This window comes from Notechis scutatus, chromosome 2 (genome assembly GCF_049901735.1).
Source record: "Notechis scutatus isolate UNSWTSFEM ecotype Mainland chromosome 2, rNotScu1.2, whole genome shotgun sequence".
Classification (NCBI taxonomy): Eukaryota; Metazoa; Chordata; class Lepidosauria; order Squamata; family Elapidae; genus Notechis; species Notechis scutatus.
The window spans coordinates 10,188,693-10,212,232 of record NC_142010.1 but is presented as its reverse complement, the minus strand read 5'-3'; the positions used below and the strand labels follow the sequence as shown (position 1 = coordinate 10,212,232).

General features: G+C 45.8%; 3 protein-coding genes across 3 annotated transcripts in view; all 3 read right to left on the bottom strand.

Annotated features, from left to right (window-relative positions):
• Positions 1-23,540, bottom strand: part of LOC113432319 (uncharacterized) — a 46,464-nt gene that overhangs the window by 12,524 nt on the left and 10,400 nt on the right.
• Positions 5,843-10,399, bottom strand: LOC113429340 (uncharacterized). Its single transcript, XM_087952996.1, has 2 exons — positions 10,220-10,399; positions 5,843-8,979 (listed from the first exon to the last, which is right to left on the bottom strand). Exon 2 carries the CDS (start codon positions 8,772-8,774, stop codon positions 6,702-6,704), a length of 2,073 nt encoding a protein of 690 aa, XP_087809122.1. The 5' UTR covers positions 8,775-8,979; positions 10,220-10,399; the 3' UTR covers positions 5,843-6,701.
• On the bottom strand, positions 5,843-19,989 carry LOC113431248 (uncharacterized). The gene is made up of 3 exons (XM_087953139.1): positions 19,810-19,989; positions 16,225-18,576; positions 5,843-6,027 (listed from the first exon to the last, which is right to left on the bottom strand). Exon 2 carries the CDS (start codon positions 18,369-18,371, stop codon positions 16,758-16,760), a length of 1,614 nt encoding a protein of 537 aa, XP_087809265.1. The 5' UTR covers positions 18,372-18,576; positions 19,810-19,989; the 3' UTR covers positions 5,843-6,027; positions 16,225-16,757.

The window sequence follows — 23,540 nt, the reverse complement described above, 5'->3', positions numbered from 1 at the left end:
AGGAGCTTCCTAGAGAGGCCCCACGGAGACTTCTCCCCGCCTTTCCCGGCTTCGTTTTCTTCTAGGAGTGTGGGGGAGACGCTCTAGCCCCTCCTTCCTCTCCTTGCTTAGGAGTGATTTCAGTTTCGGGGTCTTGCAAACGCCGGTTTCTCCCTCGGAGGGAGCCGGTCGACAGGCCCTTCTTTCCCGACCGGACCGAGTCCAGAGAGGCCGGGATCCTTTCCCTCCTTCCCTTCCCCCCCCACCCGATTGGGAAGAGGCGACCGGGGATCCTCGCTCCCTGCTTCCCCCAAAGGTGGGGGTAGGGTGGGACAGGCGACAATTTCCCCCCATTGGGCACTTCAGGGCATCAGGAAACACCATCCCATAATAAGCTTTGCTTTCATCGTGGTTTGCTGACTGGGGGGATCTGGTGGGTTTCCAAGCCAGAAGTGAGCAGAGGTAGAGAATCAGAGAGTCGGAAGGGAGCTTGGAGGACTTCTAGCCCAACCAAGAGACCCTCCCATTGCAGAGAAGTGACTGTCTAGTCTCTTCTTCAAACCCTCCAGGGATGGAGCACTCCCAACTTTTGGAGGCAAGACGTTGTGACAATTACTTCGTCCCCCTCTTCTTGGTGACAGCTCCTCAAATCCTGTCACTCCCAGTCCTTCTCTTCCTTCGACTTAACATACCCAGTTCCTGCAACCTTTCCTCTGGATGTTGTAGCCTCCGGCCCTCTCATCATCTTTCTTGCTCTTCTCTGCATCCTTACTAGGCTCAACGTCTTTTTTGTATCGTCATGCAAATCGTACAAAACCCCAAAGATGAACTTCAGCCCAGTGTGGAATGTTTAAAGGAGTTTGCGAATAAATAGTTGGAAAACTCTTGGAGGGTTGCAAAGAAACCCCAGGGGTAGAACCTAATTTTAATGTGACTTTGCCTTTCCTGTTTTGGAAATAAATATGATGTCACGGTCAAGATGGATATCAGGTCTTCAAGAGAGGCTGAATCAGGAGAGAAAACCCTGTGGACTTCTAGAATTCTTAACTTTATTGATAATAGGCTGGAGGGACAAAATCTTAAGGTCGGAATGATGGGAGCCCTGCTATTCGCTGTGACGTTCTACGGAAGAGAAAGTTGGACAAGGCAAGGATAGAAAGAGTGGCAGTCTGAACATTAATTTTGAAGAACACCACTGAGATGATGATGGATAAGCAAGTAAATGACATGCCCATCATTTGCAGTTTCAATTTCTCTGACAGCCTGTTGTTCAATTCCAACCGTCATTTTGCCTATTTTAAATCTTTCTCTTAGCTCTGCATGTGAAAGTTATGAAACAGTAAATGGCTCTGCAGTTGCTCTCTCGACTTCACCTTTATTCTCCGTGCGAAGACTCACAAAGGTGTTTTGTATCCCTTCCATAAGGCACTTCAAATATGGTTTTTAAAAAAGCCTTCATTACCTTTTATTGTATCTGTCATGTTGGAATCTGATTCCAAGGGGGAGATCGAGCAGCTGACAGGGAGTGGGAGTGTGGCTCTGGTGGCCGTGGAAGAAACTGGGGAAGGACACAGTCTGGCTGGGCATTCAGGGGAAGAGCCAGAGCCACCCCCTCTTCATCCTAGGGCACGCAGGGAGGGAGCAACATGAGTTATGGGGGTTACAGGGGAGAAAAGGGCCCTGATTCCCTTCATTAGCTGCAGCTGGGAAAACAGGATAAAGAGGGTGTTTGTACACAGCACCTTGCTGGAAGCAAAGCGTGAATTATTTTTGTTTGTCAAGTCTTATTGTCAAGTTCTGGCGTCTCCTCCAACTGTGTGTTTCGTGATCTTTTGAAGTCTGCAATTCCTTATCCTGCCCTGTCTCGTTAATTGCTGCAGCATGGTTTGTGTTGGTTTTTATTTATAATTTATATGTACTTTGGGTTCGGACTGAATTTCTTCAGTTTATAACTGTCTTGGGACAGTTTTTTGTCCAGCTGATGATAACTGGACATTGGGTTACACTGCTTGACTCCCCCCGCCCCCCCCCCCCAGACTCACATATACTCAGAATGGAAGAATGAATGGGGAAGTTGACTGATTTGATTAAAGAAAACTTTGTCTACATTTCCTTCTACTTGGAATCTACTCTTATTTTTGCTTGTAATTGAAATAAATGAAATTTAAACCTTAGTTTTTTATGGTTAAAAATTCTTTTTGTCCAAGTGTGATTGGACACAAAAGGAATTTGTCTTGGTGCATGTTTATAATGATAAACATAGTTTGTGACTGTTTGTTTATTCTAATTCAGTTATTGATACTTAGGACTTTACCTTTTTCTCTATAGCTTTTTCCCCTTTTTGTCTGCACTCTCTATTTTTCCCTCCCTACTCCTAACCTTTTCCCCCAGTTCTTTCTTCTTTGTTTTCTTGTACCTTATGTTTTTCTAAAATCTAACAAAGCTTACAACCTTTTATATGACTTCCAGGCATTGATCCACTATGAAAAACTGTTCCACCATCAGGGCAAAACTGGAGCTTTTCCCATGTGGTTTTTCTGATGTCTCCCTTTGGAGCAAAACTTTATTGTACTCTATGCATCTCTATAGCTTTATTCCTCTAGGGACCTTTTGATGATTTCTAAAGGTTTTTATTTCGGCAAAACTTTTCCCACACTCCCCACATTCATAGGGCCTCTTTCCTGGGTGCCCCTTCTGGTGTCTCCACAGTTCAGCAAACTCCACAAATCTTTTCTCACATTCTGGACATGGATAAGGTCTGACTCCGGTGTGAAGTCTCTGGTGTCCCATTAGGTGTGACTTTTCAACAAAACATCTCCACATTCCTTGTAGTCTCCACCTTCCTCTTCTAAGAGCTTTCAACTTTTCATCTATAGGTAGTCCTCTATTTAGGACCACCATTGAGCTCAAAATTTCCAGTGTTAAGTGAAACACCTGTTAAGTGAATTTTCCCCATTTTACGACCTTTCTTGCCACAGTTGTTAAGTGAATCACTGCGGTTGTTGAGATAGTCACATGGCTGTTAAGTGAATCTGGCTCCCCCCTTTGCTTGTCAAAAAGGCGCAAAGGGGGATCAGGTGGCCCTGGAACACTGCAACCGTCACAAATGTGAATCAGTGGTCAAGCAGCTGAATTTGGATCACGTGACCTTGGGGATGCTGAGACATGGTCATCAGTCAGTACTTTCAGTGCCAGTGTAACTTCAAACGGTCACTAAATGAACTGTTGCTTGAGTCCACTAGCTGCATTGACAAACTGATGGGGAAAAGCGGTTCAAAGAAATGAGACAAAAAGGGAAAGACATCAGGATATGACACTTTATCCATTTACTGCGGTCTCCTCTTTCTTTTCCATAAAATGCTTCTTGTGCTGAAACCCACGAAGTCATTTTTGGGCATTGCCTATTTTTTCTATTGTCGAAGGTAAACCATAAAAAAGCCATACCCTTCCCATTTAAAAACCCTCTTTTAGCTATTGGTTTTAAAACCAGCTAATGCACTAAAAATCTGTTAATGTTTCCATTAATATTTCGATCTCTTCCAAAAGGCCTTTTAAAATCATCACAAAATTATCAGCAAAGGGCTTTTGTTGGGCTCTAGGAAAGTTGTTGCTGACTGGTGGGCCATGAGAAAATTTTGGTGGGCCACAGCATGCTGAGGTGGAGAGGTGGGGCAATCCTGCAAACTCCCTAGCAAACCTGTGTCGTGGCTACTGATACCTGCCTCAGCGCATCGATGGGGCCGAGCAACAGCGGGAAGATTGTGGACCTCCTGCGCTGCAGGAAGCAGCTGCCCTGAGGTGAAGATGTTGTGAGCGGGAGGCTTGACCTCCTCTTCCTCCTCACCAGAAGGGCTCACATGCTCAGTGGGAAGGAGGTGGCTTGTTAGGCGTCAGTGGGGCGGTGAGCTCTTTGCGTGTGAGTGCTTCTGGCAAGGAAGAAGAGAAACTCCTGAAGCGGTGGGTTGAGCCTCCCCCTTGCAACATCTTCCCATTGAGGGCATCGCTGGCAGCTGCTCAACCTCCTCGAGGCACGGAGGCAAGAGGTAACACCAGAGGTTCCTTTCTCCCTACCCCCACCCAGGACAGGCCTAGGCCGCGATCTCCCGCGTGTATGAGTCCATCCACCACCAGTATCACCCGTTGCCCCAACTTCCCAACAGCCATCTTGTTTTCAGCACGTGGCTCGTCAGACTCCAGAGTGGAGGTTGCCCGCTGTGCTGAACTGTGCCCGCCCGCGCCCCCTGCTCTTCCCGACCCCTCGTGGCTTGGACACTGGATTTGTGCCTGGTCTGTCTTAACTGGGACTGGGATGACTTCGCCTCACCCGCAGGACCGCCAAATAGTAGCTGCCAGCTCCTTTCTCCAGATGCCATGTCTTACAACAGGAAAGAGCAGCTGGGGTATCAGTGTAGCTGCTCGATTAGTTCATAATCGCCCCACCCAGAGAAGGAGGAGGAGGAGGAGGCAGTAGTGGAGAAGGAAGCCAGGTGTTAAAAACCCGGGGTGGGGGGGAGGCTTCAAGGTGGGTGGAGACTTCCAGCCTGGCCCTCCTTCCCTACCCCAACTCCAGGCAGCCACACCTGGTAAAGGAGGGAGAGGTTTCCTCTGACTTGAGGGAGATATGAAATGACAGGAGACCAGATTGAGGGGGAGGCTCTGCTTTTTTGTTATATTTTTTCTTATAATTAAATAAGCATTTTTATATTTAAAAATATATATTTATATATATTTATGTTGTGGCTCCGATTCCTGAGCCTATGCTGTTAGAGGAAGAGGACTCGGAAGATGAGGTGGAGGAACTGGGAATGCCTTCCTCCCCAGGACCTTCCTCTCTGGCAATGCCTTCCTCCCTGATAATGCCTCAGGTTTCAGCAGACAACCGAGAGGAACAGCCTGAGATTAATCAGGAGAAGGAGGGCATATCGGAGCGGCCCCTGACAGGGAGTCAAGTGGACGAATGTCGGCTTGATCCCAGGCAGCGTCGTAGGAAGAAATGTGAGCTGCAACGTAGGAGGCGTGGGAGGGTCAGAGAGTGAGCTGAGTCACTGAGACACACCCCACAGGGGATAAAAGTGGGTGTGTTTTCTCTGGAAACTTTGTACGGGACAAAGTTTTACTTCTCTTCCAGGTTTCGTTGTGACTGTGTTTTGTGGTCTGCTTTGGAATCTTCAGTGAGTAGTTTTTTCTTGTTATCATTGGGGACTTGGCAGGCAGAGTGTGTTGGACTGCCAAGGACATTATCAGTATAAAAGATTAACTCTGTAAAGACCGAGTCATCTTGCCTGCCTGTGTTTGAGTTTGAACTCTTTCATCTTTTTTGGAAAGAAGAAAGGTGAGACACAACATATTTATATATTACAAAATTAATTTTTTAAATAGTAATTTATATTTAATATTAAAAAAAATAAAAATTTATATTAAATATATTATCCTTTTTTAAAAAAATTCATATTAGTGGTCCTCGGGATTTAAAAGTATGAGTTTGCTGGTCCCTGGGGTCCAAAAGGTTGGCGACCCCTGCTCTAGAATTACGTATCCTATGTTTCTATTTATTTCCCGGATTTGTTAATCCTGCCCAACTAAAGAGAGACTTTTGGTGGCTTGCAAGGTTTTAGCAGAAGCCTTAGCTTTCCCCCTATTTTGTCAGCACTTTTGTTTTTCATCCATGTCCCTTTTTCTTTCTAAATCCATAGAATCATAGGGCTAGAAAGGATCTACAACAGAATAACAAGAGCTGTAGTCTTCTAGTCCTACCTTCCCTGCCCAAGGCAGGAGTCTTCATACACTTCCAGACAATTTCAAATTATATATTAGATATTCACACTCATATTAGATTTTCACATCTCAGCATTAAAACTTTAAAAAAAATATAACAAAATTTAATTTGGCAAAGAAAATTTAAAGGAGGCAATTTTAATGGACAATCTCCAGGAGGCAAGAAGTTCCAATGCGCAAGGAAAAGTATTCTCATGTTACACACCTGTAAGATTTTCCTCCTGTGTGGATTTTTCATGTGCACCTGAAGATCTGATGATCAGATAAAAATCTCTGTCATATTTTAAGCCCTGATAAAAGTTTCTCTCCAGTAAGAATTCACTGGTGCTGAAAGAGTATTTTTTCCAAGCAAACCATAAATCACACTTCAAACATTTAAAGTGCATCATTCCTATCTGGATTAGAGTGTGATTTTTAAGGGACAGTTGATAAGAAAATGCTCTCTGAGAGTTTCTAATACAACCCCCGCTCCCCCTTTATGAACTCTTATATGACTTCTGAGGATTGAACAACTATGAAAAACTGTTCTATCAACAGGGCCTATTAGGGCTTTTCCCATGCCAGTTTTCTGATGTTGCGCTTTTGAGCAAAACTCTACCGCATTTTATGCACCTCTATGGCTTCACTCGTGTATGGATCTTTTGATGCTTTCCAAGGTTTCTTTTTTGAGAAAAACATTTCCCACACTCCACACATTTGTACGGCTTCTCCCCCGTGTGGATTCTTTGATGAACCCGAAGCAGTGGTGCTGTGAGAAAACTTTTCTCACACTCCCCACATTTAAAGGGCTTCTCCCCTGTATGCTTCTTCTGATGCCTCCGAAGTTCAGCAGGCACCAGAAAGGTTTTCTCACATTCTGGGCATTGATAGGGTCTGTTTCCAGTGTGAAGTTTCTGATGTCGAAGTAGAGTTGACTTGTACCCAAAACATCTCCCACATTCTGGGCACTAATGGGGTGTTTCTCTGGTGTGAATTCTCTGATGTCGAATTACATGTGACTTTTGACCAAAACACTTCCCACATTCTGGACACTTTATATTTTTATGCACACGCTTGAAGGGCTTCTCTCCTTTGTGAAGCCTCACATGTTTTCTAAGATAATATTTGCAATGAAAAGATTTCTTGCACTCTGGACATTTATATTGCTTCTCTAAGTGTGTTCTCTGATGCATCACAAGTGTACTTTTCCAGGTAAAAGATTTCTCACACACTGAGCATTTGTGGGGTTTCACACCCATATGGGTTTGGTAGTGACTTGTAAGGGTTGATTGACGAGTAAATGCTTTCCCACAGTCTAAACATTTGAACTTTTTTTCCCCTCTGTGAACATTCTCATGACTTCTGAGCGTTTTTATTGTACGGAAAAATCTTCCACACTCAATGCACATATAGGGCTTCACCCCTGTATGGATACTTTGATGTTCAGAAAGATTTGACTTTTGAAAAAAACGTTTATCACAATCCTTACATTTATAGGGCCTCTCTCCTTTATAGAGTTTTTCTCCCCAATGCGTCCTTTGGTGTTCCCGAAGTTCAGAAGAATCGACAAATCTTTTCTCACATTCTGGGCACTGATAGGGTCTTTCTCCAGTGTGACGTTTCTGATGTTGAAGTAGACTTTTCTTGTAGCCAAAACATCTTCCACATTCTGGGCACTGATAGGGTCTTTCTCCAGTGTGACGTTTCTGATGTTGAAGTAGACTTTTCTTGTAGCCAAAACATCTTCCACATTCTGGGCACTGATGGGGTCTTTCTCCAGTGTGAATTCTCTGATGTTCAATTACTTGTGACTTTTGACGAAAACACTTCCCACATTCTGGACACTTTTCATTTTTCTGCACACCCTTGAACGGTTGCTCTCCTTGGTGAAGCGTCTCATGTTTTCTAAGATAATATTTGGAACGAAAAGTTTTCTCACACTCTGGACATTTATATTGCTTCTCTAAGTGTGTTCTTTGATGCATCACAAGTGAACTTTTCCAGGTAAAAGATTTCTCACACTCTGAGCATTTGTGGTGTTTCTCACCCGTATGGCTTTGGTAGTGATTTCTAAGGGATGATGAATAAGCATATGTTCTCCCACAGTGTAAACATTTGAACTTTTTTTCGCCTCTGTGAACATTCTCATGATTTCTGAGCATTTGTATAGTACGGAAAAATCTTCCACACTCGATGCACATATAGGGCTTCACCCCTGTATGGATACTCTGATGTTTAACAAGAGCTTCCTTAAAAAAAAAACATTTATCACAATCCTTACATTTATAGAGCTTTTCTGCCGAGTGTGTCCTTTGGTGTCTTTGAAGTTCAGCAGGCATCAAAAATGTTTTCTCACATTCTGGGCACTGATGGGGTCTTTCTCCGGTGTGTAGTCTCTGATGTCGTAGCAATCCTGATTTCCTGGAAAAACTTTTTCCACATTCTGGGCATGTTTTATTTTCCTCCTTTGTGTGTTTTTTATTACGTTGGCAAAGAATTTTCTCATGTTCTCGAAACAATTGTTTATTACAGAAAGACTTCCCACACTCCAGACATTGATAAGGTTTCTCTCTGGTGTGGATTTGCTGATGTTTAAGCAGCTTTGAGGCTTGAGGAAAGCAGACCCCACATTGCTCACACTTGCAGGGCTTCTCTTCAGTCGGGCTGTTGGGAGGCCTAGAAAGATGCCGTCTCCCAGGAAATCTTCCCCAGCGCCTCCAGGATTCCTGAGATCTCTTTCTTCCCTGGTGGATTCGCTGATGGGCTCCAAGGTCCGAGCCTTTAGCAAAACGCTCCCTGCACCCTCCGCATTTGTAAGGCTTCACTCCAGGGTGGCTCCGGAGATGTTTGGCAAAGCTCCAGACTCCAGGAAAGGAGCTCCCACAAAGAAAGCACAGGTGGGATCCATTCCCTGTGTGCAGCTTCCGGTGGATCAAAAGGAGGGACCGGTGAGCAAAGGATTTCTCGCACTGGGAGCATTTGGACAGTGTCCCCTGATTCATCTCAGGGGACCTTTGGCCAAAGTCTTGCCCCCTCTGCATAGTTTCCAGGGGCTGCTCACTTCCAGGGCTGTCTATCCGAGGAAACTCTAACAAGCAGAACTTTGGCCAAAAAGTTGGAGCATGGGCAGGAGGATGGGCTCCCGCACGAGTCCAAAAGCTCAGGAGACGAAACCTCCGGTCCCGGTGACTGACCCGGATTGGATCCTCCAATCAGAACTTTCTTCAAAGGATCTCCTGGTGGCACCTGCAGGATGAAGAAAAAAGAAGTGAAGGAGAGAGGAAGATTTATTTTCTTCGGCTCTCTAAACAGCCCAAACAATATCAGAAAGACCCTCTTTATGAACCCTGGAGGGCCCCCCCAAAGCCTCTATTCCCTCCCCCCCAGGACAGAAGCAACCAGGAATTAAGGAGAAACTTTCTAACAATGAGGACAATTAACCAGTGTAGCAACCGGTCTGCAGAAGTCGTGGGTGCTCCAACACTGGAAGCTTTTGAGAAAATAATTTTATTTATTTATTTATTTATTTATTTATTTGATTTGCCAATTGTTTACAAGATAATAAGTATAAGTGTATACATAGTTGTGAATACATGAAATGAGTACATATAAGAAAAATAAAAGAAGAATAAGAGAAACAATAGGACAGGGACGGTAGGCACGTTGGTGCGCTTTATGCACGCCCCCTACAGACCTCTTAGGAAAGGGGTGAGGTCAATAGTAGACAGTCTAAGGTTAAAGTTTTTGGGGTTTGGGGAAGAAACTACAGAGTCGGGTAGAGTATTCCAGACATTGACCACTCTATTGCTGAAGTCGTATTTCCTGCAATCAAGTTTGGTGCGGTTTACTTTGAGTTTGTATCTATTGTGTGCTCTTGTGTTGTTATGGTTGAAGCTGAAGTATTCATTGACAGGTAGGACATTGCAATGTATGATTTTATATACCATGCTTAAATCAGACCGAAGACAACCACCAGTCCGAAATGGTATAGGGTCTCCGGCTTGAGGAGTGGGGTGGACTAGAAGACCTCCAAGGTCCCTTCCCACCCTATTCTGGTGGATAAAACCCGCCAACGAGGGGCTGCCACATCACATCCTCTCTCTCGTTCAGAGTAAAACGAGGCAAATAATGATTTTTTTTTCAGCTTCTATTCAGCTTTGTAGAAAGAAAAGTAAATAATTCAAATATTAAAAGAAACTATATCAATTCTTCTCTATTTAGACTAAGCAGAAAGAAAGTGGATTTTTTTTCCCCGTTGGGAGAACATGAACTCAACTGAAGTATTTTGAACCTCTTTCGTCCCCTAAACAAAACCCTCCACGCCCAATTGAACAGAGAAGGCGGGTTTTTTTTCCATTCACACAATAATCCCCCCCCTTAAACCCTTCAAGGAAAAGCCCCTTTTGCCCTCCCTGGGGCGACGCTCCCCGTCCTGCCCCGCATCCACCCGGGACCCTCCTGGCACCGAGGGGGGACTCGGGGCTACCTTCCTCCTGGCGGCCCGAGGGAGAGCAGGAGCCCCGCCTGCCCGGAGCAGCCTCGCCGGACAGCGAGAATCCGCACAGCCGCCCGAAAATGCCGCAAATGGGGAAAAGGGCAACAAAAGTCCCCGAAATTCACCTCCCATACAGGGGTAGAGAGGGAGAACGAGAGGAGGTTCCCAGAGAGGCCCCACGGAGGCTTCTGCCCGCCTTTTCCGGCTTCGTTTTCTCCCTAGGAGAGTTGGGAGGGGGGGGAGACGCTCTAGCCCCTCCTTCCTCTCCTGGCTTGAGAGCGGCTCCAGTTTCGGCGTCTCGCAACGCCGGTTCTTCCTCGGAGGGAGCAGGGCGAGAGGCGCCTCTTTTCCGGCCGGGCGGAGTGCAGAGAGGCCGGGATCCTTTCCCTCCCTCCCTTCCTTCCCTCCAGGATTGGGAAGAGGCGATCGGGGATCCTCGTTCCCGGCTTCCCCTAAAGTCTGGGGGAGGGGAGGGAACAGGCGACAATTTCCCCCCATTGGGCACTTCAGGGCATCAGGAAACACCATCCCATAATAAGCTTTGCTTTCATCGTGGTTTGCTGACTGGGGGGATCTGGTGGGTTTCCAAGCCAGAAGTGAGCAGAGGTAGAGAATCAGAGAGTCGGAAGGGAGCTTGGAGGACTTCTAGCCCAACCAAGAGACCCTCCCATTGCAGAGAAGTGACTGTCTAGTCTCTTCTTCAAACCCTCCAGGGATGGAGCACTCCCAACTTTTGGAGGCAAGACGTTGTGACAATTACTTCGTCCCCCTCTTCTTGGTGACAGCTCCTCAAATCCTGTCACTCCCAGTCCTTCTCTTCCTTCGACTTAACATACCCAGTTCCTGCAACCTTTCCTCTGGATGTTGTAGCCTCCGGCCCTCTCATCCTCTTTGTTGCTCTTCTCTGCATCCTTACTAGGCTCAACGTCTTTTTTGTATCGTCATGCAAAACGTACAAAACCCCAAAGATGAACTTCAGCCCAGTGTGGAATGTTTAAAGGAGTTTGCGAATAAATAGTTGGAAAACGCTTGGAGGGTTGCAAAGAAACCCCAGGGGTAGAACCTAATTTTAATGTGACTTTGCCTTCCCTGTTTTGGAAAGAAAAAAATGATATTGGGGTCAAGATGGATATCAGGACTTCAAGAGAGGCTGAATCAGGAAAGAAAACCCTGTGGACTTCTAGAATTCTTAACTTTATTGATAATAGGCTGGAGGGACAAAATCTTAAGGTCGGAATGATGGGAGCCCTGCTATTCGCTGTGACGTTCTACGGAAGAGAAAGTTGGACAAGGCAAGGATAGAAAGAGTGGCAGTCTGAACATTAATTTTGAAGAACACCACTGAGATGATGATGGATAAGCAAGTAAATGACATGCCCATCATTTGCAGTTTCAATTTCTCTGACAGCCTGTTGTTCAATTCCAACCGTCATTTTGCCTATTTTAAATCTTTCTCTTAGCTCTGCATGTGAAAGTTATGAAACAGTAAATGGCTCTGCAGTTGCTCTCTCGACTTCACCTTTATTCTCCGTGCGAAAGGTGTTTTGTATCCCTTCCATAAGGCACTTCAAATATAGTTTTTAAAAAAATCTTCATTACCTTTTATTGTATCTGTCATGTTGGAATCTGATTCCAAGGGGGAGATCGAGCAGCTGACAGGGAGTGGGAGTGTGGCTCTGGTGGCCGTGGAAGAAATTGGGGAAGGACACAGTCTGGCTGGGCATTCAGGGGAAGAGCCAGGGCCACCCCTCTTCATCCTAGGGCACGCAGAACGGAGAAGGGAGCAACATGAGTTATGGGGGTTACAGGGGAGAAAAGGGCCCTGATTCCCTTCATTAGCTGCAGCTGGGAAAACAGGATAAAGAGGGTGTTTGTACACAGCACCTTGCTGGAAGCAAAGCGTGAATTATTTTTGTTTGTCAAGTCTTATTGTCAAGTTCTGGCGTCTCCTCCAACTGTGTGTTTCGTGATCTTTTGAAGTCTGCAATTCCTTATCCTGCCCTGTCTCGTTAATTGCTGCAGCATGGTTTGTGTTGGTTTTTATTTATAATTTATATGTACTTTGGGTTCGGACTGAATTTCTTCAGTTTATAACTGTCTTGGGAGAGTTTTTTGTCCAGCTGATGATAACTGGACATTGGGTTACACTGCTTGACTCCCCCCGCCCCCCGGACTCACATATACCCAGAATGGAAGAATGAATGGGGAAGTTGACTGATTTGATTAAAGAAAACTTTGTCTACATTTCCTTCTACTTGGAATCTACTCTTATTTTTGCTTGTAATTGAAATAAATGAAATTTAAACCTTAGTTTTTTATGGTTAAAAATTCTTTTTGTCCAAGTGTGATTGGACACAAAAGGAATTTGTCTTGGTGCATGTTTATAATGATAAACATAGTTTGTGACTGTTTGTTTATTCTAATTCAGTTATTGATACTTAGGACTTTACCTTTTTCTCTATAGCTTTTTCCCCTTTTTGTCTGCACTCTCCAATTTTCCCTCCCTACTCCTACTCTTTTCCCCCAGTTCTTCCTCCTTTGTTTTCTTGTACTTTATGTTTTTCTAAAATCTAACAAAGCTTACAACCTTTTATATGACTTCCAGGCATTGATCCACTATGAAAAATTGTTCCACCATCAGGGCAAAACTGGAGCTTTTCCCATGTGGTTTTTCTGATGTCTCCCTTTGAAGCAAAACGTTATTGTACTCTATGCATCTCTATAGCTTCATTCCTCTAGGGACCTTTTGATGATTTCTAAAGTTTTTTATTTCAGGCAAAACTTTTCCCACACTCCCCACATTCATAGGGCCTCTTTCCTGTGTGCCCCTTCTGGTGTCTCCACAGTTCAGGGCAAACTCCACAAATCTTTTCTCACATTGGACATGGATAAGGTCTGACTCCGGTGTGAAGTCTCTGGTATCCCATTAGGTGTGACTTTTCAACAAAACATCTCCACATTCCTTGTAGTCTCCACCTTCCTCTTCTAAGAGCTCTCAACTTATCATCTATGGGTAGTCCTCTATTTATGACCACCATTGAGCTCAAAATTTCCAGTGTTAAGTGAAACACCTGTTAAGTGAATTTTCCCCATTTTACGACCTTTCTTGCCACAGTTGTTAAGTGAATCACTGCGGTTGTTGAGATAGTCACATGGCTGTTAAGTGAATCTGGCTCCCCTCTTTGCTTGTCAAAAAGGCGCAAAAGGGGATCAGGTGGCCCTGGAACACTGCAACCGTCACAAATGTGAATCAGTGGTCAAGCAGCTGAATTTGGATCACGTGACCTTGGGGATGCTGAGACATGGTCATCAGTCACTACTTTCAGTGCCAGTGTAACTTCAAACGGTCACTAAATGAACCGTTGCTTGAGTCCACTAGCTGCATTGACAAACTGATGGGGAAAAGCGGTTCAAAGAAATGAGACAAAAAGGGAAAGACATCAGGATATGACACTTTATCCATTTACTGCGGTCTCCTCTTTCTTTTCCATAAAATGCTTCTTGTGCTGAAACCCACGAAGTCATTTTTGGGCATTGCCTATTTTTTCTATTGTCGAAGGTAAACCATAAAAAAGCCATACCCTTCCCATTTAAAAACCCTCTTTTAGCTATTGGTTTTAAAACCAGCTAATGCACTAAAAATCTGTTAATGTTTCCATTAATATTTCGATCTCTTCCAAAAGGCCTTTTAAAATCATCACAAAATTATCAGCAAAGGGCTTTTGTTGGGCTCTAGGAAAGTTGTTGCTGACTGGTGGGCCATGAGAAAATTTTGGTGGGCCACAGCATGCTGAGGTGGAGAGGTGGGGCAATCCTGCAGACTCCCTAGCAAACCTGTGTCGTGGCTACTGATACCTGCCTCAGCGCATCGATGGGGCCGAGCAACAGCGGGAAGATTGTGGACCTCCTGCGCTGCAGGAAGCAGCTGCCCTGAGGTGAAGATGTTGTGAGCGGGAGGCTCGACCTCCTCTTCCTCCTCACCAGAAGGGCTCACATGCTCAGTGGGAAGGAGGTGGCTTGTTAGGCGTCAGTGGGGCGGTGAGCTCTTTGCGTGTGAGTGCTTCTGGCAAGGAAGAAGAGAAACTCCTGAAGCGGTGGGTTGAGCCTCCCCCTTGCAACATCTTCCCATTGAGGGCATCGCTGGCAGCTGCTCAACCTCCTCGAGGCACGGAGGCAAGAGGTAACACCAGAGGTTCCTTTCTCCCTACCCCCACCCAGGCCAGGCCTAGGCCGCGATCTCCCGCGTGTATGAGTCCATCCACCACCAGTATCACCCGTTGCCCCAACTTCCCAACAGCCATCTTGTTTTCAGCACGTGGCTCGTCAGACTCCAGAGTGGAGGTTGCCCGCTGTGCTGAACTGTGCCCGCCCGCGCCCCCTGCTCTTCCCGACCCCTCGTGGCTTGGACACTGGATTTGTGCCTGGTCTGTCTTAACTGGGACTGGGATGACTTCGCCTCACCCGCAGGACCGCCAAATAGTAGCTGCCAGCTCCTTTCTCCAGATGCCATGTCTTACAACAGGAAAGAGCAGCTGGGGTATCAGTGTAGCTGCTCGATTAGTTCATAATCGCCCCACCCAGAGAGGAGGAGGAGGAGGAGGAGGCAGTAGTGGAGAAGGAAGGCAGGTGTTAAAAACCCGGGGTGGGGGGGAGGCTTCAAGGTGGGTGGAGGCTTCCAGCCTGGCCCTCCTTCCCTACCCCAACTCCAGGCAGCCACACCTGGTAAAGGAGGGAGAGGTTTCCTCTGACTTGAGGGAGACATGAAATGACAGGAGACCAGATTGAGGGGGAGGCTCTGCTTTTTTGTTATATTTTTTCTTATAATTAAATAAGCATTTTTATATTTAAAAATATATATTTATATATATTTATGTTGTGGCTCCGATTCCTGAGCCTGTGCTGTTAGAGGAAGAGGACTCGGAAGATGAGGAGGAGGAACTGGGAATGCCTTCCTCCCCAGGACCTTCCTCTCTGGCAATGCCTTCCTCCCTGATAATGCCTCGGGTTTCAGCAGACAACCGAGAGGAACAGCCTGAGATTAATCAGGAGAAGGAGGGCATATCGGAGCAGCCCCTGACAGGGAGTCAAGTGGACGAATGTCGGCTTGATCCCAGGCAGCGTCGTAGGAAGAAATGTGAGCTGCAACGTAGGAGGCGTGGGAGGGTCAGAGAGTGAGCTGAGTCACTGAGACACACCCCACAGGGGATAAAAGTGGGTGTGTTTTCTCTGGAAACTTTGTACGGGACAAAGTTTTACTTCTCTTCCAGGTTTCGTTGTGACTGTGTTTTGTGGTCTGCTTTGGAATCTTCAGTGAGTAGTTTTTTCTTGTTATCATTGGGGACTTGGCAGGCAGAGTGTGTTGGACTGCCAAGGACATTATCAGTATAAAAGATTAACTCTGTAAAGACCGAGTCATCTTGCCTGCCTGTGTTTGAGTTTGAACTCTTTCATCTTTTTTGGAAAGAAGAAAGGTGAGACACAATATATTTATATATTACAAAATTAATTTTTTAAATAGTAATTTATATTTAATATTAAAAAAAATAAAAATTTATATTAAATATATTATCCTTTTTTAAAAAAATTCATATTAGTGGTCCTCGGGATTTAAAAGTATGAGTTTGCTGGTCCCTGAGGTCCAAAAGGTTGGCGACCCCTGCTCTAGAATTACGTATCCTATGTTTCTATTTATTTCCCAGATTTGTTAATCCTGCCCAACTAAAGAGAGACTTTTGGTGGCTTGCAAGGTTTTAGCAGAAGCCTTAGCTTTCCCCCTATTTTGTCAGCACTTTTGTTTTTCATCCATGTCCCTTTTTCTTTCTAAATCCATAGAATCATAGGGCTAGAAAGGATCTACAACAGAATAACAAGAGCTGTAGTCTTCTAGTCCTACCTTCCCTGCCCAAGGCAGGAGTCTTCATACACTTCCAGACAATTTCAAATTATATATTAGATATTCACACTCATATCAGATTTTCACATCTCAGCATTAAAACTTTAAAAAAAATATAACAAAATTTAATTTGGCAAAGAAAATTTAAAGGAGGCAATTTTAATGGACAATCTCCAGGAGGCAAGAAGTTCCAATGCGCAAGGAAATGTATTCTCATGTTACACACCTGTAAGATTTTCCTCCTGTGTGGATTTTTCATGTGCACCTGAAGATCTGATGATCAGATAAAAATCTCTGTCATATTTTAAGCCCTGATAAAAGTTTCTCTCCAGTAAGAATTCACTGGTGCTGAAAGAGTATTTTTTCCAAGCAAACCATAAATCACACTTCAAACATTTAAAGTGCATCATTCCTATCTGGATTAGAGTGTGATTTTTAAGGGACAGTTGATAAGAAAATGCTCTCTGAGAGTTTCTAATACAACCCCCCGCTCCCCCTTTATGAACTCTTATATGACTTCTGAGGATTGAACAACTATGAAAAACTGTTCTATCAACAGGGCCTATTAGGGCTTTTCCCATGCCAGTTTTCTGATGTTGCGCTTTTGAGCAAAACTCTACCGCATTTTATGCACCTCTATGGCTTCACTCGTGTATGGATCTTTTGATGCTTTCCAAGGTTTCTTTTTTGAGAAAAACATTTCCCACACTCCACACATTTGTACGGCTTCTCCCCCGTGTGGATTCTTTGATGAACCCGAAGCAGTGGTGCTGTGAGAAAACTTTTCTCACACTCCCCACATTTAAAGGGCTTCTCCCCTGTATGCTTCTTCTGATGCCTCCGAAGTTCAGCAGGCACCAGAAAGGTTTTCTCACATTCTGGGCATTGATAGGGTCTGTTTCCAGTGTGAAGTTTCTGATGTCGAAGTAGACTTGACTTGTACCCAAAACATCTCCCACATTCTGGGCACTGATGGGGTGTTTCTCCGGTGTGAATTCTCTGATGTCGAATTACATGTGACTTGTGACGAAAACACTTCCCACATTCTGGACACTTTATATTTTTATGCACACGCTTGAAGGGCTTCTCTCCTTTGTGAAGCCTCACATGTTTTCTAAGATAATATTTGCAATGAAAAGATTTCTTGCACTCTGGACATTTATATTGCTTCTCTAAGTGTGTTCTCTGATGCATCACAAGTGTACTTTTCCAGGTAAAAGATTTCTCACACACTGAGCATTTGTGGGGTTTCACACCCATATGGGTTTGGTAGTGACTTGTAAGGGTTGATTGACGAGTAAATGCTTTCCCACAGTCTAAACATTTGAACTTTTTTTCCCCTCTGTGAACATTCTCATGACTTCTGAGCATTTTTATTGTACGGAAAAATCTTCCACACTCAATGCACATATAGGGCTTCACCCCTGTATGGATACTTTGATGTTCAGAAAGATTTGACTTTTGAAAAAAACGTTTATCACAATCCTTACATTTATAGGGCTTTTCTGCCGAGTGTGTCCTTTGGTGTCTTTGAAGTTCAGCAGGCATCAAAAATGTTTTCTCACATTCTGGGCACTGATGGGGTCTTTCTCCGGTGTGTAGTCTCTGATGTCGTAGCAATCCTGATTTCCTGGAAAAACTTTTTCCACATTCTGGGCATGTTTTATTTTCCTCCTTTGTGTGTTTTTTATTACGTTGGCAAAGAATTTTCTCATGTTCTTGAAACAATTGTTTATTACAGAAAGACTTCCCACACTCCAGACATTGATAAGGTTTCTCTCTGGTGTGGATTTGCTGATGTTTAAGCAGCTTTGAGGCTTGAGGAAAGCAGACCCCACATTGCTCACACTTGCAGGGCTTCTCTTCAGTCGGGCTGTTGGGAGGCCTAGAAAGATGCCGTCTCCCAGGAAATCTTCCCCAGCGCCTCCAGGATTCCTGAGATCTCTTTCTTCCCTGGTGGATTCGCTGATGGGCTCCAAGGTCCGAGCCTTTAGCAAAACGCTCCCTGCACCCTCCGCATTTGTAAGGCTTCACTCCAGGGTGGCTCCGGAGATGTTTGGCAAAGCTCCAGACTCCAGGAAAGGAGCTCCCACAAAGAAAGCACAGGTGGGATCCACTCCCCGTGTGCAGCTTCCGGTGGATCAAAAGGAGGGACCGGTGAGCAAAGGATTTCTCGCACTGGGAGCATTTGGACAGTGTCCCCTGATTCATCTCAGGGGACCTTTGGCCAAAGTCTTCCACCCCCTGCATTGTTTCCAGGGGCTGCTCACTTCCAGGGCTGTCTATCCGAGGAAACTCTAACAAGCAGAACTGTGGCCAAAATGTTGGAGCATGGGCAGGAGGATGGGCTCCCGCACGAGTCCAAAAGCTCAGGAGACGAAACCTCCGGTCCCGGTGACTGACCCGGATTGGATCCTCCAATCAGAACTTTCTTCAAAGGATCTCCTGGTGGCACCTGCAGGATGAAGAAAAAAGAAGTGAAGGAGAGAGGAAGATTTATTTTCTTCGGCTCTCTAAACAGCCCAAACAATATCAGAAAGACCCTCTTTATGAACCCTGGAGGGCCCCCCAAAGCCTCTATTCCCTCCCCCCCAGGACAGAAGCAACCAGGAATTAAGGAGAAACTTTCTAACAATGAGGACAATTAACCAGTGTAGCAACCGGTCTGCAGAAGTCGTGGGTGCTCCAACACTGGAAGCTTTTGAGAAAATAATTTTATTTATTTATTTATTTATTTATTTGATTTGCCAATTGTTTACAAGATAATAAGTATAAGAGTATACATAGTTGTGAATACATGAAATGGGTACATATATGAAAAATAAAAGAATAAGAGAAACAATAGGACAGGGACGGTAGGCACGTTGGTGCGCTTATGCACGCCCCCTACAGACCTCTTAGGAAAGGGGTGAGGTCAATAGTAGACAGTCTAAGGTTAAAGTTTTTGGGGTTTGGGGAAGAAACTACAGAGTCGGGTAGAGTATTCCAGACATTGACCACTCTATTGCTGAAGTCGTATTTCCTGCAATCAAGTTTGGTGCGGTTAACTTTGAGTTTGTATCTACTGTGTGCTCTTGTGTTGTTATGGTTGAAGCTGAAGTATTCATTGACAGGTAGGACATTGCAATGTATGATTTTATATACCATGCTTAAATCAGACCGAAGACAACCACCAGTCCGAAATGGTATAGGGTCTCCAGCTTGAGGAGTGGGGTGGACTAGAAGACCTCCAAGGTCCCTTCCCACCCTATTCTGGTGGATAAAACCCGCCAATGAGGGGCTGCCACATCACATCCTCTCTCTCGTTCAGAGTAAAACGAGGCAAATAATGATTTTTTTTCAGCTTCTATTCAGCTTTGTAGAAAGAAAAGTAAATAATTCAAATATTAAAAGAAACTATATCAATTCTTCTCTATTTAGACTAAGCAGAAAGAAAGTGGATTTTTTTTCCCCGTTGGGAGAACATGAACTCAACTGAAGTATTTTGAACCTCTTTCGTCCCCTAAACAAAACCCTCCACGCCCAATTGAACAGAGAAGGCGGGGTTTTTTTCCATTCACACAATAATCCCCCCCCCCTTAAACCCTTCAAGGAAAAGCCCCTTTTGCCCTCCCTGGGGCGACGCTCCCCGTCCTGCCCCGCATCCACCCGGGACCCTCCTGGCACCGAGGGGGGGACTCGGGGCTACCTTCCTCCTGGCGGCCCGAGGGAGAGCAGGAGCCCCGCCTGCCCGGAGCAGCCTCGCCGGACAGCGAGAATCCGCACAGCCGCCCGAAAATGCCGCAAATGGGGAAAAGGGCAACAAAAGTCCCCGAAATTCACCTCCCATACAGGGGTAGAGAGGGAGAACGAGAGGAGGTTCCCAGAGAGGCCCCACGGAGGCTTCTGCCCGCCTTTTCCGGCTTCGTTTTCTCCCTAGGAGAGTTGGGGGGGGAGACGCTCTAGCCCCTCCTTCCTCTCCTGGCTTGAGAGCGGCTCCAGTTTCGGCGTCTCGCAACGCCGGTTCTTCCTCGGAGGGAGCAGGGCGAGAGGCGCCTCTTTTCCGGCCGGGCGGAGTGCAGAGAGGCCGGGATCCTTTCCCTCCCTCCCTTCCTTCCCTCCAGGATTGGGAAGAGGCGATCGGGGATCCTCGTTCCCGGCTTCCCCTAAAGTCTGGGGAGGGGAGGGAACAGGCGACAATTTCCCCCCATTGGGCACTTCAGGGCATCAGGGAACACCATCCCATAATAAGCTTTGCTTTCATCGTGGTTTGCTGACTGGGGGGATCTGGTGGGTTTCCAAGCCAGAAGTGAGCAGAGGTAGAGAATCAGAGAGTCGGAAGGGAGCTTGGAGGACTTCTAGCCCAACCAAGAGACCCTCCCATTGCAGAGAAGTGACTGTCTAGTCTCTTCTTCAAACCCTCCAGGGATGGAGCACTCCCAACTTTTGGAGGCAAGACGTTGTGACAATTACTTCGTCCCCCTCTTCTTGGTGACAGCTCCTCAAATCCTGTCACTCCCAGTCCTTCTCTTCCTTCGACTTAACATACCCAGTTCCTGCAACCTTTCCTCTGGATGTTGTAGCCTCCGGCCCTCTCATCCTCTTTGTTGCTCTTCTCTGCATCCTTACTAGGCTCAACGTCTTTTTTGTATCGTCATGCAAAACGTACAAAACCCCAAAGATGAACTTCAGCCCAGTGTGGAATGTTTAAAGGAGTTTGCGAATAAATAGTTGGAAAACGCTTGGAGGGTTGCAAAGAAACCCCAGGGGTAGAACCTAATTTTAATGTGACTTTGCCTTTCCTGTTTTGGAAAGAAAAAAATGATATTGGGGTCAAGATGGATATCAGGACTTCAAGAGAGGCTGAATCAGGAAAGAAAACCCTGTGGACTTCTAGAATTCTTACTTTATTGATAATAGGCTGGAGGGACAGAATCTTAAAGTCGGAATGATGGGAGCCCTGCTATTCGCTGTGACGTTCTACGGAAGAGAAAGTTGGACAAGGCAAGGATAGAAAGAGTGGCAGTCTGAACATTAATTTTGAAGAACACCACTGAGATGATGATGGATAAGCAAGTAAATGACATGCCCATCATTTGCACATAGTTTCAGTTTCTCTGACAGCCTGTTGTTCAATTCCAACCGTCATTTTGCCTATTTTAAATCTTTCTCTTAGCTCTGCATGTGAAAGTTATGAAACAGTAAATGGCTCTGCAGTTGCTCTCTCGACTTCACCTTTATTCTCCGTGCGAAGACTCACAAAGGTGTTTTGTATCCCTTCTATAAGGCACTTCAAATATGTTTTTTTTAAAAGTCTTCATTACCTTTTATTGTATCTGTCATGTTGGAATCTGATTCCAAGGGGGAGATCGAGCAGCTGACAGGGAGTGGGAGTGTGGCTCTGGTGGCCGTGGAAGAAACTGGGGAAGGACACAGTCCGGCTGGGCATTCAGGGGAAGAGCCAGGGCCACCCCCTCTTCATCCTAGGGCACGCAGGACAGAACGGAGAAGGGAGCAACATGAGTTATGGGGGTTACAGGGGAGAAAAGGGCCCTGATTCCCTTCATTAGCTGCAGCTGGGAAAACAGGATAAAGAGGGTGTTTGTACACAGCACCTTGCTGGAAGCAAAGCGTGAATTATTTTTGTTTGTCAAGTCTTATTGTCAAGTTCTGGCGTCCCCCCCAACTGTGTGTTTCGTGATCTTTTGAAGTCTGCAATTCCTTATCCTGCCCTGTCTTGTTAATTGCTGCAGCATGGTTTGTGTTGGTTTTTATTTATAATTTATATGTACTTTGGGTTCGGACTGAATTTCTTCAGTTTATAACTGTCTTGGGAGAGTTTTTTGTCCAGCTGATGATAACTGGACATTGGGTTACACTGCTTGACTCCCCCGCCCCCGGACTCACATATACCCAGAATGGAAGAATGAATGGGAAGTTGACTGATTTGATTAAAGAAAACTTTGTCTACATTTCCTTCTACTTGGAATCTACTCTTATTTTTGCTTGTAATTGAAATAAATGAAATTTAAACCTTAGTTTTTATGGTTAAAAATTCTTTTTGTCCAAGTGTGATTGGACACAAAAGGAATTTAAACATAGTTTGTGACTGTTTGTTTATTCTAATTCAAAGAGTTATTGATACTTAGGATTTTACCTTTTTCTCTATAGCAGGGGTGGGCAAACTACGGCCCGCGGGCCACATCCGGCCCGTTGGTCTTTTTTATGTGGCCCGCCGAAGATTGAATCCGTATGTAACCGCGGCCACTTTTTGGCTGCTTTCAGACGCGTTGAGAGGAGGTGGTTGAGGCGGAGCGGGTGGTGGAGAGCAAGTAGGGCGCCTGGCGGGTTTGTCAGGCAGAGCAGGAAACGGGGCAGGAGCCGGCGGCGAAGAGAGCTGAAACCTATTGAGGTCTCGTCGCAGTCCGCCAGCGGGGAGAGAAGCTGCCGAGCCGAGAGGAGGCGCGGGATGCTCTTGGTGCATGTTTATAATGATAAACATAGTTTGTGACTGTTTGTTTATTCTAATCTCTGCCAGCAGCAGCAGCTCTGCCGCCGCCTCCTTCCTCCCCTAACGCCCGCTGTTGTGATCGTATTCCGTAGACCCGAGCACCAGCAGGCGCTCACACCTCCCTCCATGGCCTTCCCCTGCGGTAAGATGGGAGAGAACAGCGGCGCCCTCAGCGCACGGTCCCGGGACCTCGCAGCCAGACCGAGGTGTGTTCGGTGGTGGACGTCCTGGCCGATCATCCGGGAGAACTGGTGAGGCCCGACAGCCCCAACTTCTTGTGCTTGGTGCTGCTTTCCCACTGGAGATGCAACAAGACCCTCCCGTGGCCTTCAAGGTAAGCCGGGAGGGGAGGCTGGGCGGAGCGGGCAGGTCCTGGGAGAGGCGCGCAGATGTTTCCTGCCGGCGGGCTTCCCAAGCGCCCGGGAGGACTCGTGGTTTAATGGCAAAAGCGGCAGCGGAATGGGCGCTGGGTGGGTGGGGGGAAAGGCAAGCGAAAGCCTCCCCACACACACACCTCGGCAAGCGGTTTGCAGGGTTAGCCAGCAGTTTCATAAGAGACTGAAGGCGGGTCTGCTCCCCCAATTAGACATTGGTTCAAGAGGAAGGGTCAGCCCTGCTACTAATTGGTGGTTCACAGTTTATCCGTGGGCACCGGAGGAGTTATGTTTTGGGGGTGGGCATTTATTTATTTTTATCTTATAAGTGGCCAACTTTTGTAAGCTGAGGGGTACATTCATACACACATACACACATACACACACACAGTCGTTTATTTGTAGGGGAAGAATCTGTCTGTCTATCTATCTATCTATCTATCTATCTATCTATCTATCTATCTATGTTGTGCAAATTTAACTATGACGCCAAACTTGAGTTTTGGAGGATGTCTCGGAGAAAAAAATAGTTATTTTTCCTACCCCAGTACGGCA